Source organism: Capra hircus, chromosome 3 (assembly GCF_001704415.2).
Source record: "Capra hircus breed San Clemente chromosome 3, ASM170441v1, whole genome shotgun sequence".
Taxonomy (NCBI): domain Eukaryota; kingdom Metazoa; phylum Chordata; class Mammalia; order Artiodactyla; family Bovidae; genus Capra; species Capra hircus.
Window position 1 is genome coordinate 52,123,745 of NC_030810.1, and position 15,353 is coordinate 52,139,097.

Consider the following 15,353-nt stretch of genomic DNA (forward strand, 5'->3'; position numbering starts at 1 on the left):
ATCTCTGGCTTTGGTGATTGGAAGAGATGATATTACTTTTTCCTGATAAATGGAATTTTGTAGGAGAAGCAACTTTTAGAGGGAAAAATGGTGAATTCTTCTGTGGACATGTTGAGTGTGAAGAACCTTTGGGGTATCCATACATTCATATTGATGCAATTAAATATATGAATCTAGGGCTAAGAAAGAAGCCTGGGAGAGAGATAAATTTGAGGGCAGAGGGGAGAAGGTAAAGGGAATATAGGAAAATAGAAGTGAAGGAAATTGGAGAAAAACTAGGAGAAGTAAGTTTAAGAAGGGGATTAGAGTCTGAAAGTAACCTGAGAACAAGAAGCAACCCTGTTTGTCTCCAGTCTCTAGTAACCATCTCCTTCCTTAGCTCCTTTAAGCCTAAGGTTAGTAATGGAGCATATTTTGTCTTGATTCTACACATTTCTTTATGATGATATTCTGTCTACCCCTTTGTAAATATTCCCTTTATCAAACACTCTTCAAATTATCCTAGTTTGAATGTGTTATCTTTCTGGAAACTATACAAAAATGTTAGATTTTATCCTATGGTGGATATGGGAGACACTGAGAAATTGTCAGAAAGGGAGACATGGTGTGATTTCTTTTTCAGAAAGATCACTAGTGATGGATGTGAAGAATTGATTAGTGAGGCATCACATTGAAGGCAAGGAGAATAATTCAAAGACTTTTGAAAAAGGCTGAAGAAGATATGTGCTTAAAATGGGCCAGATAGGAGTGAAGATGGAGAGAAATTTTAGTGAGATATCTATCTCTATAATTAGATTTGGTTACTGATTGGGTGTTTGGATTCATGAAAGAGGAGTTAAGAGTGACTTCTAAGTTTATGACTTGTATGAAAAGGTGCAAGATGATGTAGTTGACCAACTGGTAGTAAAGAAAGGATAAATTCTGAGGAAAAGTTACTGAGGTAATTCACTTTTAGATATTTAGTAGTTCTGGGAAAATACCTAATGGTTTGTATCCAAAAAGTAGTTTGGGATATTTATATCCAAAAATATAGGGATCTAGAGCCACCGTATCTGTTAGAACTCTCTGTGGATAGATGTATTCTATATCTGTGCTAATATAATAGCCACTAGACAGGTGTGGTTTTTGTGCATTTTAAATGTGGCTAGTTTGACTGAAGAACTGAATTTTAATTTTAATTTAATTTAAATGGCCACACGTGGCAAGAAGCTCCTATACTGAGCAATGCAGCTATAGACCTAAGAATGGTTTTTGCATTTTTAAAGGGTTGGAAAAGTAAAAGAAGAAATTCATATTATAGTATCCATAACTAAATACTGGAATATTCACTGGAAGGACTGATGCTGAAGCTCCAGTACTTTGGCCACCTGATGTGAAGAACTGACTCACTGGAAAAGACCCAGATGCTGAGAAAGACTGAGGGCAGAAGAAGGGGACAACAGAGCATGAGATGGTTGGATGGCATCATCGACTCAACAGACATGAGTTTGAGCAAATTCCAGGAGATATTGAAGGACAGGGAACCCATGGGGTTGCAAAGACTTGGACATGACTGAGTGGCTGGACAACAACAAATCCAGAATTAAAGTTTCATTGAAATACACTCATTTATTGTCTTACTTACTTATTGTCTGTGGCTGTTTCCTGTGATAATGTCAGAACTGAGTAATCGTAATAGACAGTATGACCACAAAGCCTAAAATATTTAACATCTGGCTCATTATTTAAAAGCTTACCACCCTCTACAGTGTTGGAGAGGAGTTAGGGCTGTATATGACGGTTTGAGAGTTGCCAGGAAATAGATATTAATAAAAGCCAAAATAATAGATGAGATATTCAGAGGAAATGTATAATTTTGATTTGAGAGAGAAAGTAAAGTTTGGAACCATTGGAAGCCAACAGTTAAGAGGCAGATAGAGGAAAAGGACCTGGCAATGGAAACTAAAAAGAAGTAGTTTGAGGAGAATCAAGATAGAGAGTTGTTATAGAAATCAAGGAGGAGAGACCAAAAGAGCCCCAGGATTTTTTTTTTTTTTTAAGAACTCCTAATTTAACTTAAAATCTTTTGCACAGCAAAGGAAACTATAAAGAGATGAGAAGATAACCCTCAGAGTGGGAGAAAATTAATTGCAAATGAAGCAACTGACAAAAGATTAATTTCCAAAATATATAAACAGCTCAATATCAGAAAAACAAAGAACCCAATAAAAAAATGGGCAGAAGACCTAAACAGACATTTCTCCATAGAAGACATACAGATGGCCAATAAACACACGAAAAGATGCTCAACATCACTTATTATTAGAGAAAGGCAAATCAAAACTGCAATGAGGTATCACCTCATACCAATTAGAAGGTCCATCAACAAATCTATAAACTAGATATATAAATGCTGGAGAGGATGTGCTTGAGAAAAAGGAATCTTCCTGCACTGTTGGTAGGAATGTAAATTGATACAGCCACTATGGAGAACAGTATAGAGATTCCTTAAAAAACTAGGAATAAAGCTACTATATGACCTAGCAATCCCATTACTAGGCACACACCCTGAGAAAACCACAATTCCAGTGTTCACTGTAGCACTGTTTACAGTGGCCTGCACATGGAAGCAACCTAGATGTCCATCAACAGATGAATGGATAAAGAAGATATGGTACATGCTGGGCTGTGCTTAGTCGCTCAGTTGTGTCTGATTCTTTGTGACCCCATGGACTGTAGCCCACCAGGCTCCTCTGTCCATGGGGTTTCTCCAGACAAGAATACTGGATTGGGTATCTTATCCCTTCTCCAGGAACTCTTCTGACCCAGGAATTAAACCAGGGTCTCCTGCACTGAAGGTGGATTCTTTACCAGCTGAGCTATTAGGGAAGCCCATAGAATATATATACAATGAAATATTACTCAGCCATAAAAAAGAACAAATTTGAGTCAGTTCTAGTGAGGTGGATGAACCTAGAGCCTGTTATAGAGTGAAGTAAGTCAGAAAGAGAAAAACAAATACTATATATTAATGCATATATTTGGAATCCTTTAATAGAAAAAGTACTGATGAACCTATCTGCAGGGAACGAATGGAGATGCAGATGTAGAGAACAAACTTGTGGACACAGAAGGGGAAGGATATGGAGGACAAACTGAGAAATTAGCATTTATGTATATACTTTTATCATGTGTAAAATAGATAGCTAGTGGGAAGCTGCTGTATAACACAGGGAGCCTGGCTTGGCCCTCAGTAACAGTGGCTGACTTTATTTTGTGAGGCTTCAAAATCACTGCAGGTGGTGATTGCAGCCATGAAAGTAAAAGACGCTTATTCCTTAGAAGGAAAGTTATGACCAACCTAGACAGCATACTAAAAAGCTGAGACACTACTTTTTCCACAAAGGTCCACCTAGTCAAAGCTATGGCTTTTCCAGTAGTCATGTATGGATGTGAGAGTTGGGCTATAAAGAAAGCTGAGCACCAAAGAATTGATGCTTTTGGACTGTGGTGTTGGAGAAGACTCCTGAGAGTCCCTTGGACTGCAAGGAGATCAGTCCTGGGTGTTCATTGGAAGGACTGATGTTGAAGCTGAAACTCTAATATTTTGGCCACTTTATGCCAAGAGCTGACTGATTGGAAAAGACCCTGATGCTGGGAAAGATTGAGGGCAGGAGGAGAAGGGGACGACAGAGGATGAGATGGTTAGATGGCATCATGACTCAGTGGACATGAGTTGGGTGAACTCTGGGAGTTGGTGATGGACAGGGAGGCGTGGTGTGCTGTGGTTTATGGGGTCACAAAGAGTCAGACACGACTGAGTGACTGAACTGAACTGAACGACCTAGAGGAGTGGGATGGGAAAGAAGAGGAAGGCTCTAGAAGGAGGGGATATATGGATATCATTATATATATATGATGGCTGATTCGAGTTGTAAAAACCAACTCAACATTGTAAAGCCATCATCCTCCAATTAAAAAACAAAGACTTATTGGAATCCCTGGTGGCCCACTATGCAGTGGATAGGAATCCACCTGCAGAATCCCTCTTCCTGGAAGATTCCATGTGCCGAGGGGCATCTAAGCCCATGTGCCAGTTACAGAGCCTGAGCTCTAGAGGCTGTGCACCACAACTACTGAGCCTGTGTGCCTAGAGCCAGTGCATCACAAAAAGAGAAGCCACTGCAGTGAGAAGCCCATGCATTGCCACAAAGAGTAGCCCCTGTTCTAGTAGCCCCTGCTTGCTGCAACTGAAGAAAGCCTGTGCAAAGCAACAAAGACCTCACACAGCCAAAAATACATAAATAAATAAAAATGAACTTTAATGTCTGTGTACCCACAACATTGTAAATCAACTATACTTCAGTGGAAAAAAAAATGTGCCTAGACACTATGCTAGACTGATTATGTACATTCTGTCATATTTTATGACAACCCTATAAAAAAGTAGTATCTTCACCATATTAACAAATTGATAGAAACCATATGATAATCTCAATAGATACAGAAGAAGCCTTTGACAAAAGTCAGCACCCATTTATGATTAAAACTCTTCAAAAAATGGGCAGAGAAGGAACCTACCTCAACATAGTAAAGGCCAAATATGATAAGCCTATGGCAAACATTATTCTCAATGGTGAAAAGTTGAAAGCATTCTCCCTAAGATCAGGAATAAGACAAGGGTGTCCACTTTCTCCACTACTATTCAATATAGTTCTGGAAGTCCTAGCTACAGCAGTCAGAGAAGAAAAAGAAATAAAAGGAATCCAGATTGGAAAAGAAGAAGTAAAGCTCTCACTGTTTGCAGATGACATGATACTGTACATGCTGCTGCTGCCGCCAAGTCGCTTCAGTTGTGTCCAACTCTGTGCGACCCCATAGACGGCAGCCCACCAGGCTCCCCCGTCCCTGGGATTCTCCAGGCAAGAACACTGGAGTGGGTTGCCATTTCCTTCCAATGCATGAAAATGAAAAGTGAAAGTGAAGTCTCTCAGTCGTGTTTGACTCTTAGTGACCCCATGGACTGCAGCTTACCAGGCTCCTCTGTCCATGGGATTTTCCAGATACTGTACATAGAAAACTCTAAAAGTTTCAAAAAGTATCAAAAAGTTACTAGAGCTAATCAGTGAAATATAGCAAAGTTGCAGGATACGAAATCAATACACAGAAATCACTTGCATTTCTGTATACTAGCAATGAAAAATCAGAAAGAGAAATTAAGGAATCAATTCCCTTCACCTTTGCAACAAAAAAGAATTAAATATGTAGGAATAAATTTACCTAAGGAGACTAAAGAACTGTACACAAAATTATAAGACACTAATGAAAGAAATCAAAGACAAACAGATGGAGAGATATTCTATGTTCCTGGGTAGGAAAAATGGATATTGTGAAAATGGCTATACTACCAAATGCAGTCTACAGATTCAATGCAATCCCTATCAAATTACCAATGGCATTTTTCACAGAACTAGAACAAAACATTTCACAATTCATATGGAAGCACAAAAGACCCCGAATAGCCACAGCAGTCTTGAGAAAGAAGAATGGAGCTGGAAGAATCAACCTTCCTGACTTCAGATGATACTACAAAGCCACAATCATCAAGACAGTCTGGTACTGGCACAAAAGCAGAAATATAGACCAATGGAGCAAGCTAGAAAGCCCAGAAACAAACCCATGCACCTATGGGTATCTTATTTTTGACAAAGGAGGCAAGAATATACAATGGGGCAAAGACAGCCTTTTCAACAAATGGTGCAGGAAAACTGGACACCTACATGTAAAGGATGAAATTAGAACACCTCCTAACAGCAAACAAAAAGATAAACTCAAAATGGATTAAACACCTAAATGTAAGACCAGAAACAATAAAACTCTTAGAGGAAAACATAGGCAGAACACTCGATGATGTAAATCAAAGCAAGATCCTCTGTGACCCACCTCCTAGAGTAATGGAAATAAAAACAAAAGTAAACAAGTGGGACCTGATTAAACTTAAAAGCTTTTCCACAGCAAAGGAAACTATAAGCAAGGTGAAAAGACAATCCTCAGAATGGGAGAAGATAATAGCAAATGAAACAACTGACAGAGGATTAATTTCTAAAATATACAAATAGCTCATACAACTCAATACTAGACAAATAAACAACCCTATCAAAAAGTGGGAAAAAGACCTAAACAGACATTTCTCCAAAGAAGACATACAGATGGCAAACACATGAAAAGATCCTCAACATTGCTTATTATTAGAGAAATGCAAATCAAAACTAAAATGAGATATCACATCACACTGGTCAGAATGGCCATCATCAAAAAGTCTACAAACAAATGCTGAGAGGGTGTGGAGAAAAGGGAATGCTCTTGCACTGTTGGTAGAAATGTAAATTGATACAGCCACTATGGAAGATGGTATGGAGATTCCTTAAAAAACAAGGAATAAAACCACCATAAGAGCCAGCAATCCCACTCCTAGGCAAATACCTTGTTCAGTTCAGTTCAGTTCAGTCACTCAGTTGTGTCCGACTCTTTGCGACCCCGTGGACTGCAGCACACCAGGCCTCCCTGTCCATCACCAACTCCCGGAGTTTGCTCAAACTCATGTCCATTGAATCGGTGATGCTATCCAACCATCTCATCCTCTGTCAACTCCTTCTCCTCCCGCCTTCAGTCTTTCCCAGCATCAGAGTCTTTTCTAATGAGTCTGTTCTTCACATTGGGGGCCAAAGTATTGGAGTTTCAGCTTTAGCATCAGTCCTTCCAATGAATATTCAGGACTGACTTCCTTTAGGATGGACTGGCTGGATCTCCTTGAAGTCCAAGGGACTCTCAAGAGCCTTCTCCAATGCCACAGTTCAAAAGCATCAATTCTTCAGTGCTCAGCTTTCTTTATAGTCCAACTCTCACATCCATACATGACTACTGGAAAAACCATAGCCTTGATTAGATGGACCTTTGTTGGCAAAGTAATATCTGCTTTTTAATATGCTGTCTAGGTTGGTCAGAAGTTTCCTTCCAAGGAGTGTCTTTTAATTTCATGGCTGCAGTCACCATTTGCAGTGATTTTGGAGCCCCCCAAAATGAAGTCAGCCATTGTTTTCACTGTTTCCCCATCTGTTTGCCATGAAGTGATGAGACCGGATGCCGTGCTCTTTGTTTTCTGAATGTTGAGCTTTAAGCCAACTTTTTCCCTCTCCTCTTTCACTGTCATCAAGAGGCTCTTTTGTTTTTCACTTTTTGCCGTAAGGATGGTGTCATCTGCATATATGAGGTTATTGATATTTCTCCTGGCAATCTTGATTCCAGCTTGTGCTTTATCTAGCCCAGTGTGTCTCATGATGTACTCTGCATATAAGTTAAATAAGCAGGGTGACAATATACAGCCTTGATGTACTCCTTTTCCTATTTGGAACCAGTCTGTTGTTCCGTGTCCAGTTCTAACTGTTGCTTCCTGACCTGCATATAGGTTTCTCAGGAGGCAGGTCAGGTGGTCTGGTATTCCCATCTCTTTCAGAATTTTCCACAGTTTATTGTGATCCACACAGTCAAAGGCTTTGACATAGTCAATAAAGCAGAAATAAATGTTTTTCTGGAACTCTTGTTTTTTTGATGATCCAGCAGATATTAGCAATTTGATCTCTGGTTCCTCTGCCTTTTCTAAAACCAGCTTGAACATCTGGAAGTTAATGGTTCACATATTGTTGAAGCCTGGCTTGGATAATTTTGAGCATTACTTTACTAGCATATATCCTGAGGAAACCAAAATTGAAAAAGACACATGTATCCCATTGTTAATTTTCTGTACTATTTATAATAGCTAAAACATGGAAGCAACCTAGATATCCATCAACAGATGAATGGATAAAGAAGTTGTGGTACAAATACACAATGGAATATTATTCAGCCATAAAAAGGAATGCATTTGAGTCAGTTCTAATGAGGTAGATGAACCTAGAACCTAGATAAAGAAAGATAAATATTGTATTCTAATGCATATATATGGAATCTAGAAAAATGGTACTGAAGAATTTATTTACAGGGCAACAGTGGAAAAACAGACATAGAGAATAGACTTAAGGACTTGGAGGGAGGGGAAAAAAGGGTGAGATGTATGGAAAGAGTAACATGGAAACTTACATTAGCATATGTAAAATAGCCAATGGGAATTTGCTGTATGTCTCAGGAAACTCAAACAGGGGCTCTGTATCAACTTAGAGGGGTGGGATGGGGAGGGAGATGGGAGGGAGGTTCAAAAGGAAGGGGATATATGTATTCCTATGGCTGATTCATGTTGAGGTTTCACATAAAACAACAAAATTCTGTAAAGCAATTAGCCTTCAATAAAAAATAAATAAATTAAAAAAGAAGGTAATATCTTATACCAATAGGTAAGTAACTAAACAAGGAACTGAACCCAAGTAAGCCTAAACTTTCTTTATACCAATTGCCTGGGAGGAGAGAGTTTCGATGAAGAAGTCAACAGAGGAAAAGTAGTATAATTACTATACAAAGATGTATTTGAAGCTTAGAAGGTAGTTTTAATTAGCAAGAGTAATCTCAGTGAGCTTGCATAAGAAAAAGCTATATTTGTGAGCACTTTTCATTATATTTTAGTATAATGTTATGTTAACTTTGTCATAATTTGTTATATTAAAAATCATTATGAGGTGAAGTTTTTTAGTGATTATAGAGATTTTATACCACATTGCATAATTCTGAACTTTAAACTGATATTAAATTTTTTTGAATTTAGGTTCATACTTTAGAAACAAAAGATCTTTTGCAGAAAACACACACGTATCAAATGTTATGCTTGGTACAAGCTCATCCTCTGTACGAGATAGTAGTTATCCTCAAATACTAAAATCTCCATTATGTGCTGGAAATCCCCAGAGATCAGGTTGTAAAAGTTGGACACCACAAATGGGATATTCAGGTAACATAAGTGGAATATTGACTTAATTGATTTTTGAAACTTTTAAAGTTTTATAAATTATATATTAGGGTAATTAAGGTAATATGAAATTATTTGAAGCTAATATGGAAGACTGAATAATAAATACGTCAGTTTAGCCATATCTACAATTTGATGCTAGATTAATAACACTACATAGTTTGTGATAGTGTTTGTTTAAAAATTCAGGTGTAAGTTTTCATCATTCTGACAAGAAAAAGTACAAGAAAGAGAAAGCCCTCCCTTTTTTACATATTTGCTTAAATCTAAAATTGGTCCTGTAATACTATTGAGTGTATTTTAATATTTAAATTTTAATATTTATCTAGATTTAGATTTTCTTGAGGGGAAAATGGGTGAAGTAGGTCTATATGTGTAAACATCATTTAGTTAAAGGTATATGACTATATAATACAGGGAGCCCAACCCTGAGCTCTGTGACAACCTAGAGGGGTGTTATAGGGGGTTGGGTGGGAGGGAGACTCAAGAGAGAGGGATATATGTATACTTGTGGCCAATTTTAGTTGTTGTATGGCAGAAACCAACACAACATTGTAAAGCAATTATCCTCCAATTAAAAATTAAAAAAATAAAATTTAATTTAAAAAGGTACATGAATGTATAGATTTACAAAATAATGAAAAATTATTTTTCTAAGTGATTCTATTAATGTATACTCTTACTGGCAATGTATGAGAGTTCTTGTTGATCTATATCCTACCTAGCATTTGGTACTGTCAGACTCCTTAACATTTAACAGTCAAGCAGTTGTAAAATTCCCCGATAGCTCAGTTGGTAAAGAATCCACCTGTAATGCAGGAGACCCTGGTTCGATTCCTGGGTTGGGAAGATCCCCTGGAGAAGGGATAGGCTACCCACTCCAGTATTCTGGCCTGGAGAATTCCATGAACTGTATAGTCTATGGGGTCACAAAGAGTCGGACACGACTGAGCAGCTTTTACTTTCACCTAAGTGTAGTCTGAATTAGCATTTTCCTCGTTATAAATGAGGTTGATTATTTTTCTTAAAATGTGTATCTTCTTTGCTGGACTATAAACTCTATGAAGACAGAGACTGTGGCAGTTAAAATCCAATCTGAAGTAAAACTATACAATGATTTAAACAAGAAAGATTTAATATAAAGAATTATTAAACTGTGATGGAAGAATAACTATAGGATATAAGAAAACTCTGTGAGGTACCCTAGGGCTGAGGGGGCTCCTAAGAGGTCACACTTGGAAGTGGCCCTCATCTGGGTCCCATTTCCAAGGTTGGAGTGCAGGTCTCATTGGAGAATGGGAATACTGAATGGCAGTTTCAGTAGTGCCTGCAGATTTGCCAGGTCAGAGCTGGTCTGCTGTCCAGGGCGAACAGGAGGCAGGTGGGGTAGGGGTGAACTATAGCTGGTGGCTAGCTGTGTAATGCACTTTTTACTTTTCACTTTCATGCATTGGAGAAGGAAATGGCAACCCACTCCAGTGTTCTTGCCCGGAGAATCCCAGGGACGGAGGAGCCTGGTGGGCTGCCGTCTATGAGGTCGCACAGAGTCGGACACGACTGAAGTGACTTAGCAGCAGCAGCAGCTGTAATGAGAGTGGGCTCTGGTGTGGGTTGGAGGCCTGGAGTACACAGTCTCCTTGTTGGGAAGGTTGACATCAAGAGGACTGGGGAGGCAGACTTGAGGAAAGAATGAAAGAGCTAAGGGAATTAGTATGGGCAGGAGGCCTGGAATGCAGGATATGTGTATTCAGAGGGCTGAGGGAAGGTAGTTACTATGCCACGCTGTAGCTGTGTGATCATCAGAGTACAGCACATTCTGAATGTGTAACTGGGCGCATCACCACCAGATGTCCTCATATCTACACTGCTGACCCACCATAGTGTAGTGGAAACTGCAGGAGAGCCTGTCATCCTGCAAGGTCCCTCCAGTTCCCTCAGTTGAGAAAACTTAACATTATGCACACTTTAAGGAGAAATACTTAGAGCGGTTCTGTCCATTATTGCAGAACTTATATTGAAGTGTGAATTTGGAGCTGAGTGACAATAAATTGATAGCTGCCATAACTCTTTTGGGTATAGAGCTTCTGTATATGTCATTCTACACACATCTGGATTTTTTTGACAACAACAAAATGACTTTATGTTTCTACCTAACAGGATGTGTACATCTGTATTTACAAGTGAGAGAGTTCTCACTCTTTTCCAAAATGAGAAAATTCATAGTTCCGACAGTCATTGCATATTAATTATCTCAAATTCAGTCATGGTCCCACAGAATATTCTGTTATTTAAAGACTAAACCTCCATTAAGTTGTGAATAAACTTTTTAAAAATGAAAAGGGAGGGAAAAAATGGTTAGTTTGTACAAATGAACATGCATATAACAAAGCATAGAGATAATATCCAAAGCTACTGCAGTTTTTGTTTCTGTAATTGGTCATGATGTTATAGTTGATATATTTGGTTTTCTTCTTTCACTACCCATTCTGAATTTCCCTAACTTGCAGCAGTAAGGGTGGAATGACCCAGACCTTCATTCCTGAAGGGTCTGAGTCCTTAGTCATTCTGCCATTTTTGCTTGCTGTAGTTTTCCATTCACCTTTACTGTTGGAAATATGAAGACTTCCCTGGTGGCTCAGATGGTAGGGTGTCTGCCTACAATGCAGGAGACCCAGGTTCGATCCCTGGGTCGAGAAGATCCCTGGAGAAGGAAATAACAACCCAATCCAGTACTCTTGCCTGGAAAATCCCATGGATGGAGGAGCCTGGTAGGCTAACAGTCCATGGGGTCGCAAAGAGTCAGACATGACTGAGTGACTTCACTTTCACTTTCAAGGGGTGCCTTAGCAAGTCCCTGGGGTTCCATTCATAGTCCACTTTGCCTTCTTTGCGTATAGCGGCATAATATCCCTTTGGCAATTAGGATCGGCCACATCATTCATAGATAACTCCCTTTTTTTCTTACTGTTTCAGTAGCATAAATAAGGAGCCTAAAATGGACAGGTGGCAATTTCATCTTCCAGTTCAGTATAATCATTGTTAAGTTACCTGTTGGAGCCAATAACCATATTGAGACTAAGATCTCAAAACCAACAGAGCTCAACGTTGCCAGAATGGGATACAGAAATTCTTTGGGTGCGTTGGGGGGCATAATAGAGAGAGTAGCCATCCCTACATTCTCACATTGATTCTTGGACCTGTGTATTCTAATTATGAGGAATATAGCATCTATGATTCCAAGTATAAACTGCATCCTGTAAGAGAGAATCCCATTTTTCAGGGTGTTGCCTCCTAATTGGCATTGAGTCTTCAGTAAATTATTCTGCCTTTAGATTAAGCCAGGCATGTCTGGGTGATGGGTTATGTGGTATACACAGTTGATTCAGTGGGCTGTAGCCTGTTGATACATTTTTTCTTTTGCTATGAAGTGAGTTCCTTGATCAGATGCAATACTGCACGAAATGCCTTGATGGTAGATAAGGCATTCTGTGAGGTCATAGATGATGACACTGGCAGAGGCATTTCAAAATACAGAAAACAAATGGATTTTTAAGTGATGTTCAATTTTGATAGTAATTTTAAAAAATAAATATTTAAAAAATAAATATTTAAGCCTCAGTTCATTAAAGCAGGTGATAATAATAATAACAAAAATAACAATACATTACAGGGATTAGTAATGGTAAGGATTCAGTAAGATTGGTTTTTCTCATATACAGTTGATAGAATTAAAGTGGGTACAATTATGAAAAGAAATTTGGCAATATATGTGACATCCTTTAAAAGTTTTCCTTTGTTCCATCCAGAAGTAATTTGACTTCTAAGGAGCCAATTTAGGGAAGTAACATGAGACCCAGAAAAAAGCTTTATGTACTATGATGCTCATTTTAATATTACTTATATCAGAGATATAACAGTGAAAATGTTTTTTTTTTTTTTTAAAGTTTAAGGGGGATGTCTTCTGAGTGTACTGAATTTCCAAGTACTGAAACTTGATATATAGTTTCCAATTAAAAATTAAAAGATCGTATTTGATTGCAGAACTTAAACTGACTTCTGTAGATCTAATATAAACTCAGTCACCAAGAATAACAAAGCCTTCATGGCAAAAAAGGTTCTGAGATTTAGACACATAGATTTTTAAATGAACTCTTAAGTCGACTACTGACTAAGATAGCATAAATGTGTAAATAATTTTGTAAGTGTTGTAATAGAAGAATAGAAAAGGAAAAAGGATTCTAGATTAAGGAGGGAAAGGAGGGGAAAAAATTATATTGAAAGGTTTAAAGGGAATAAAATACAATTTTGCTTCTTTAAAAAAAAACCTTAGATATGTTCAGTTCAGTTCAGTCACTCAGTCATGTCTGACTCTTTGCAACCTCATGGATCGCAGCATGCCAGGCCTCCCTGTCCATCACCAACTCTTGGAGTTCACTCAGACTCATGCCCATCAAGTCAGTGATGCCATCCAGCCATCTCATCCTCTGTTGTCCCCTTCTCCTCCTGCCCTCAATCCCTCCCATCATCAGGGTCTTTTCCAGTGAGTCAACTCTTCTCATGAGGTAGCTAAAGTATTGGAGTTTCAGCTTCAGCATCAGTCCTTCCAATGAACACCCAGGACTGGTCTCCTTTAGGATAGACTGGTTGGAACTCCTTGCAGTCCAAGGAACTCGTAAGAGTCTTCTCCAACACCACAGTTCAAAAGCATCAATTCTTCGGCACTCAGCTTTCTTCACAGTCCAACTTACACATCCATACATGACCACCAGAAAAACCATAGCTTTGACTAAATGGACCTTTGTTGGCAAGGTAATATCTCTGCTTTTCAATATGCTATCTAGGTTGGTCATAACTTTCCTTCCAAGGAGTAAGCGTCTTTTAATTTCATGGCTTCAGTCACCATCTGCAGTGATTTTGGAGCCCAAAAAAATAGTCTGACACTGTTTCCAAAGTTTCCCCATCTGTTTCCCATGAAGTGATGGGACCAGATGTCATAATCTTCTTTTTCTGAATGTTGAGCTTTAAGCCAACTTTTTCACTCTCCACTTTCACTTTCATCAAGAGGCTTTTTAGTTCCTCTTCACTTTCTGCCATAAGGGTGGTGTCATCTGCATATCTGAGGTGATTGATATTTCTCCCCGCAATCTTGATTCCAGCTTGTGCTTCTTCCAGCCCAGTGTGTTTCATGATGTGCTCTGCATAGAAGTTAAATAAGGAGGGTGACAATATACAGCTTTGACATACTCCTTTTTCTATTTGGAACCAGTCGTTGTTCCATGTCCAGTTCTAACTGTTGCTTCCTGACCTGCATACAGGTTTCTCAAGAGGCAGGTTAGTTGGTCTGGTATTGCCATCTCTTCCAGAATTTTGCACAGTTTATAGTGATCCATACAGTCAAAGGCTTTTGCATAGTCAGTAAAGCAGAAATAGATGTTTTTCTGGAACTCTCTTGCTTTTTTGGTGATCCAGCAAATGCTGGCAATTTGATCTCTGGTTCCTCTGCCTTTTCTAAAACCAGCTTGAACATCTGAAAGTTTACGGTTCACGTATTGTTGAAGCCTGGTTTGGAGAATTTTGAGCATTAATTTACTAGCGTGTGAGATGAGTGCAATTGTGCAGTAGTTTGAGCATTCTTTGGCATTGCCTTTCTTTGGGATTAGAATGAAAAGTGACCTTTTCCAGTCCTGTGGCCACTGCTGAGTTTTCCCAATTTGCTGGCATATTGAGTGCAGCACTCTCACAGCATCGTCTTTCAGGATGCCTTATAATTTCATATGCTTTATAAAGCTGTTCTGAATTACATTGAATTCTTATAACAACTTTGTTTAAAACGTTTGGAATTTAAAAAGGTTAAACTACTTATCTGAATATTTATGGTCTGTGAGGCATAAATTTCAAAATCAGTAATACATATAGTTGTTAAGAGTGCCACGTCTGGGATTCAGACCACCTGTGTACAAATTCTACCAGTTCTATTCAAGGTACAATCTCCTTAGAAGTAAATGGAGAAATTAATGATGTCTACTGATAGAATCAAATACAAAAAAGGTCTTAATCACCCGGATAACCTTGATGATGTGGTCACTCACCTGGAGCCAGACATCCTGGAGTGGGAAGCCATGGGTCATAGGAGGCACTACATAAACAAAGCTAGTGGAGGTGATGGAATTCCAGCTGAGCTATTTCAAATCCTAAAAAATGATTCTGGGAAAGTGCTGCACTCAGTATGTCAACAAATTTAGAAAACTCAGCAGTAGCCACAGGACTGGATGATGTCAGTTTTCATTCCAGTGCCAAAGAAGGGCAATGCCAAACAATGTTCAAATTATCATTAGGTTGCACTAATTTCACATGCTAGCAAGATAATGCTCAAAATCCTTCAAGCTAGGATTCAGCAGTGAACCAAGAACTTCCAGATGTA

General features: G+C 38.7%; 1 protein-coding gene across 1 annotated transcript in view; it reads left to right on the forward strand.

Annotated features, from left to right (window-relative positions):
- Positions 1-15,353, forward strand: part of MSH4 (mutS homolog 4) — an 85,743-nt gene that overhangs the window by 2,999 nt on the left and 67,391 nt on the right. The window contains exon 2 of the mRNA XM_018045570.1: positions 8,732-8,914. Coding sequence (XP_017901059.1) covers positions 8,732-8,914 — 183 coding nt within the window. The remainder of the gene's footprint in view (positions 1-8,731; positions 8,915-15,353) is intronic.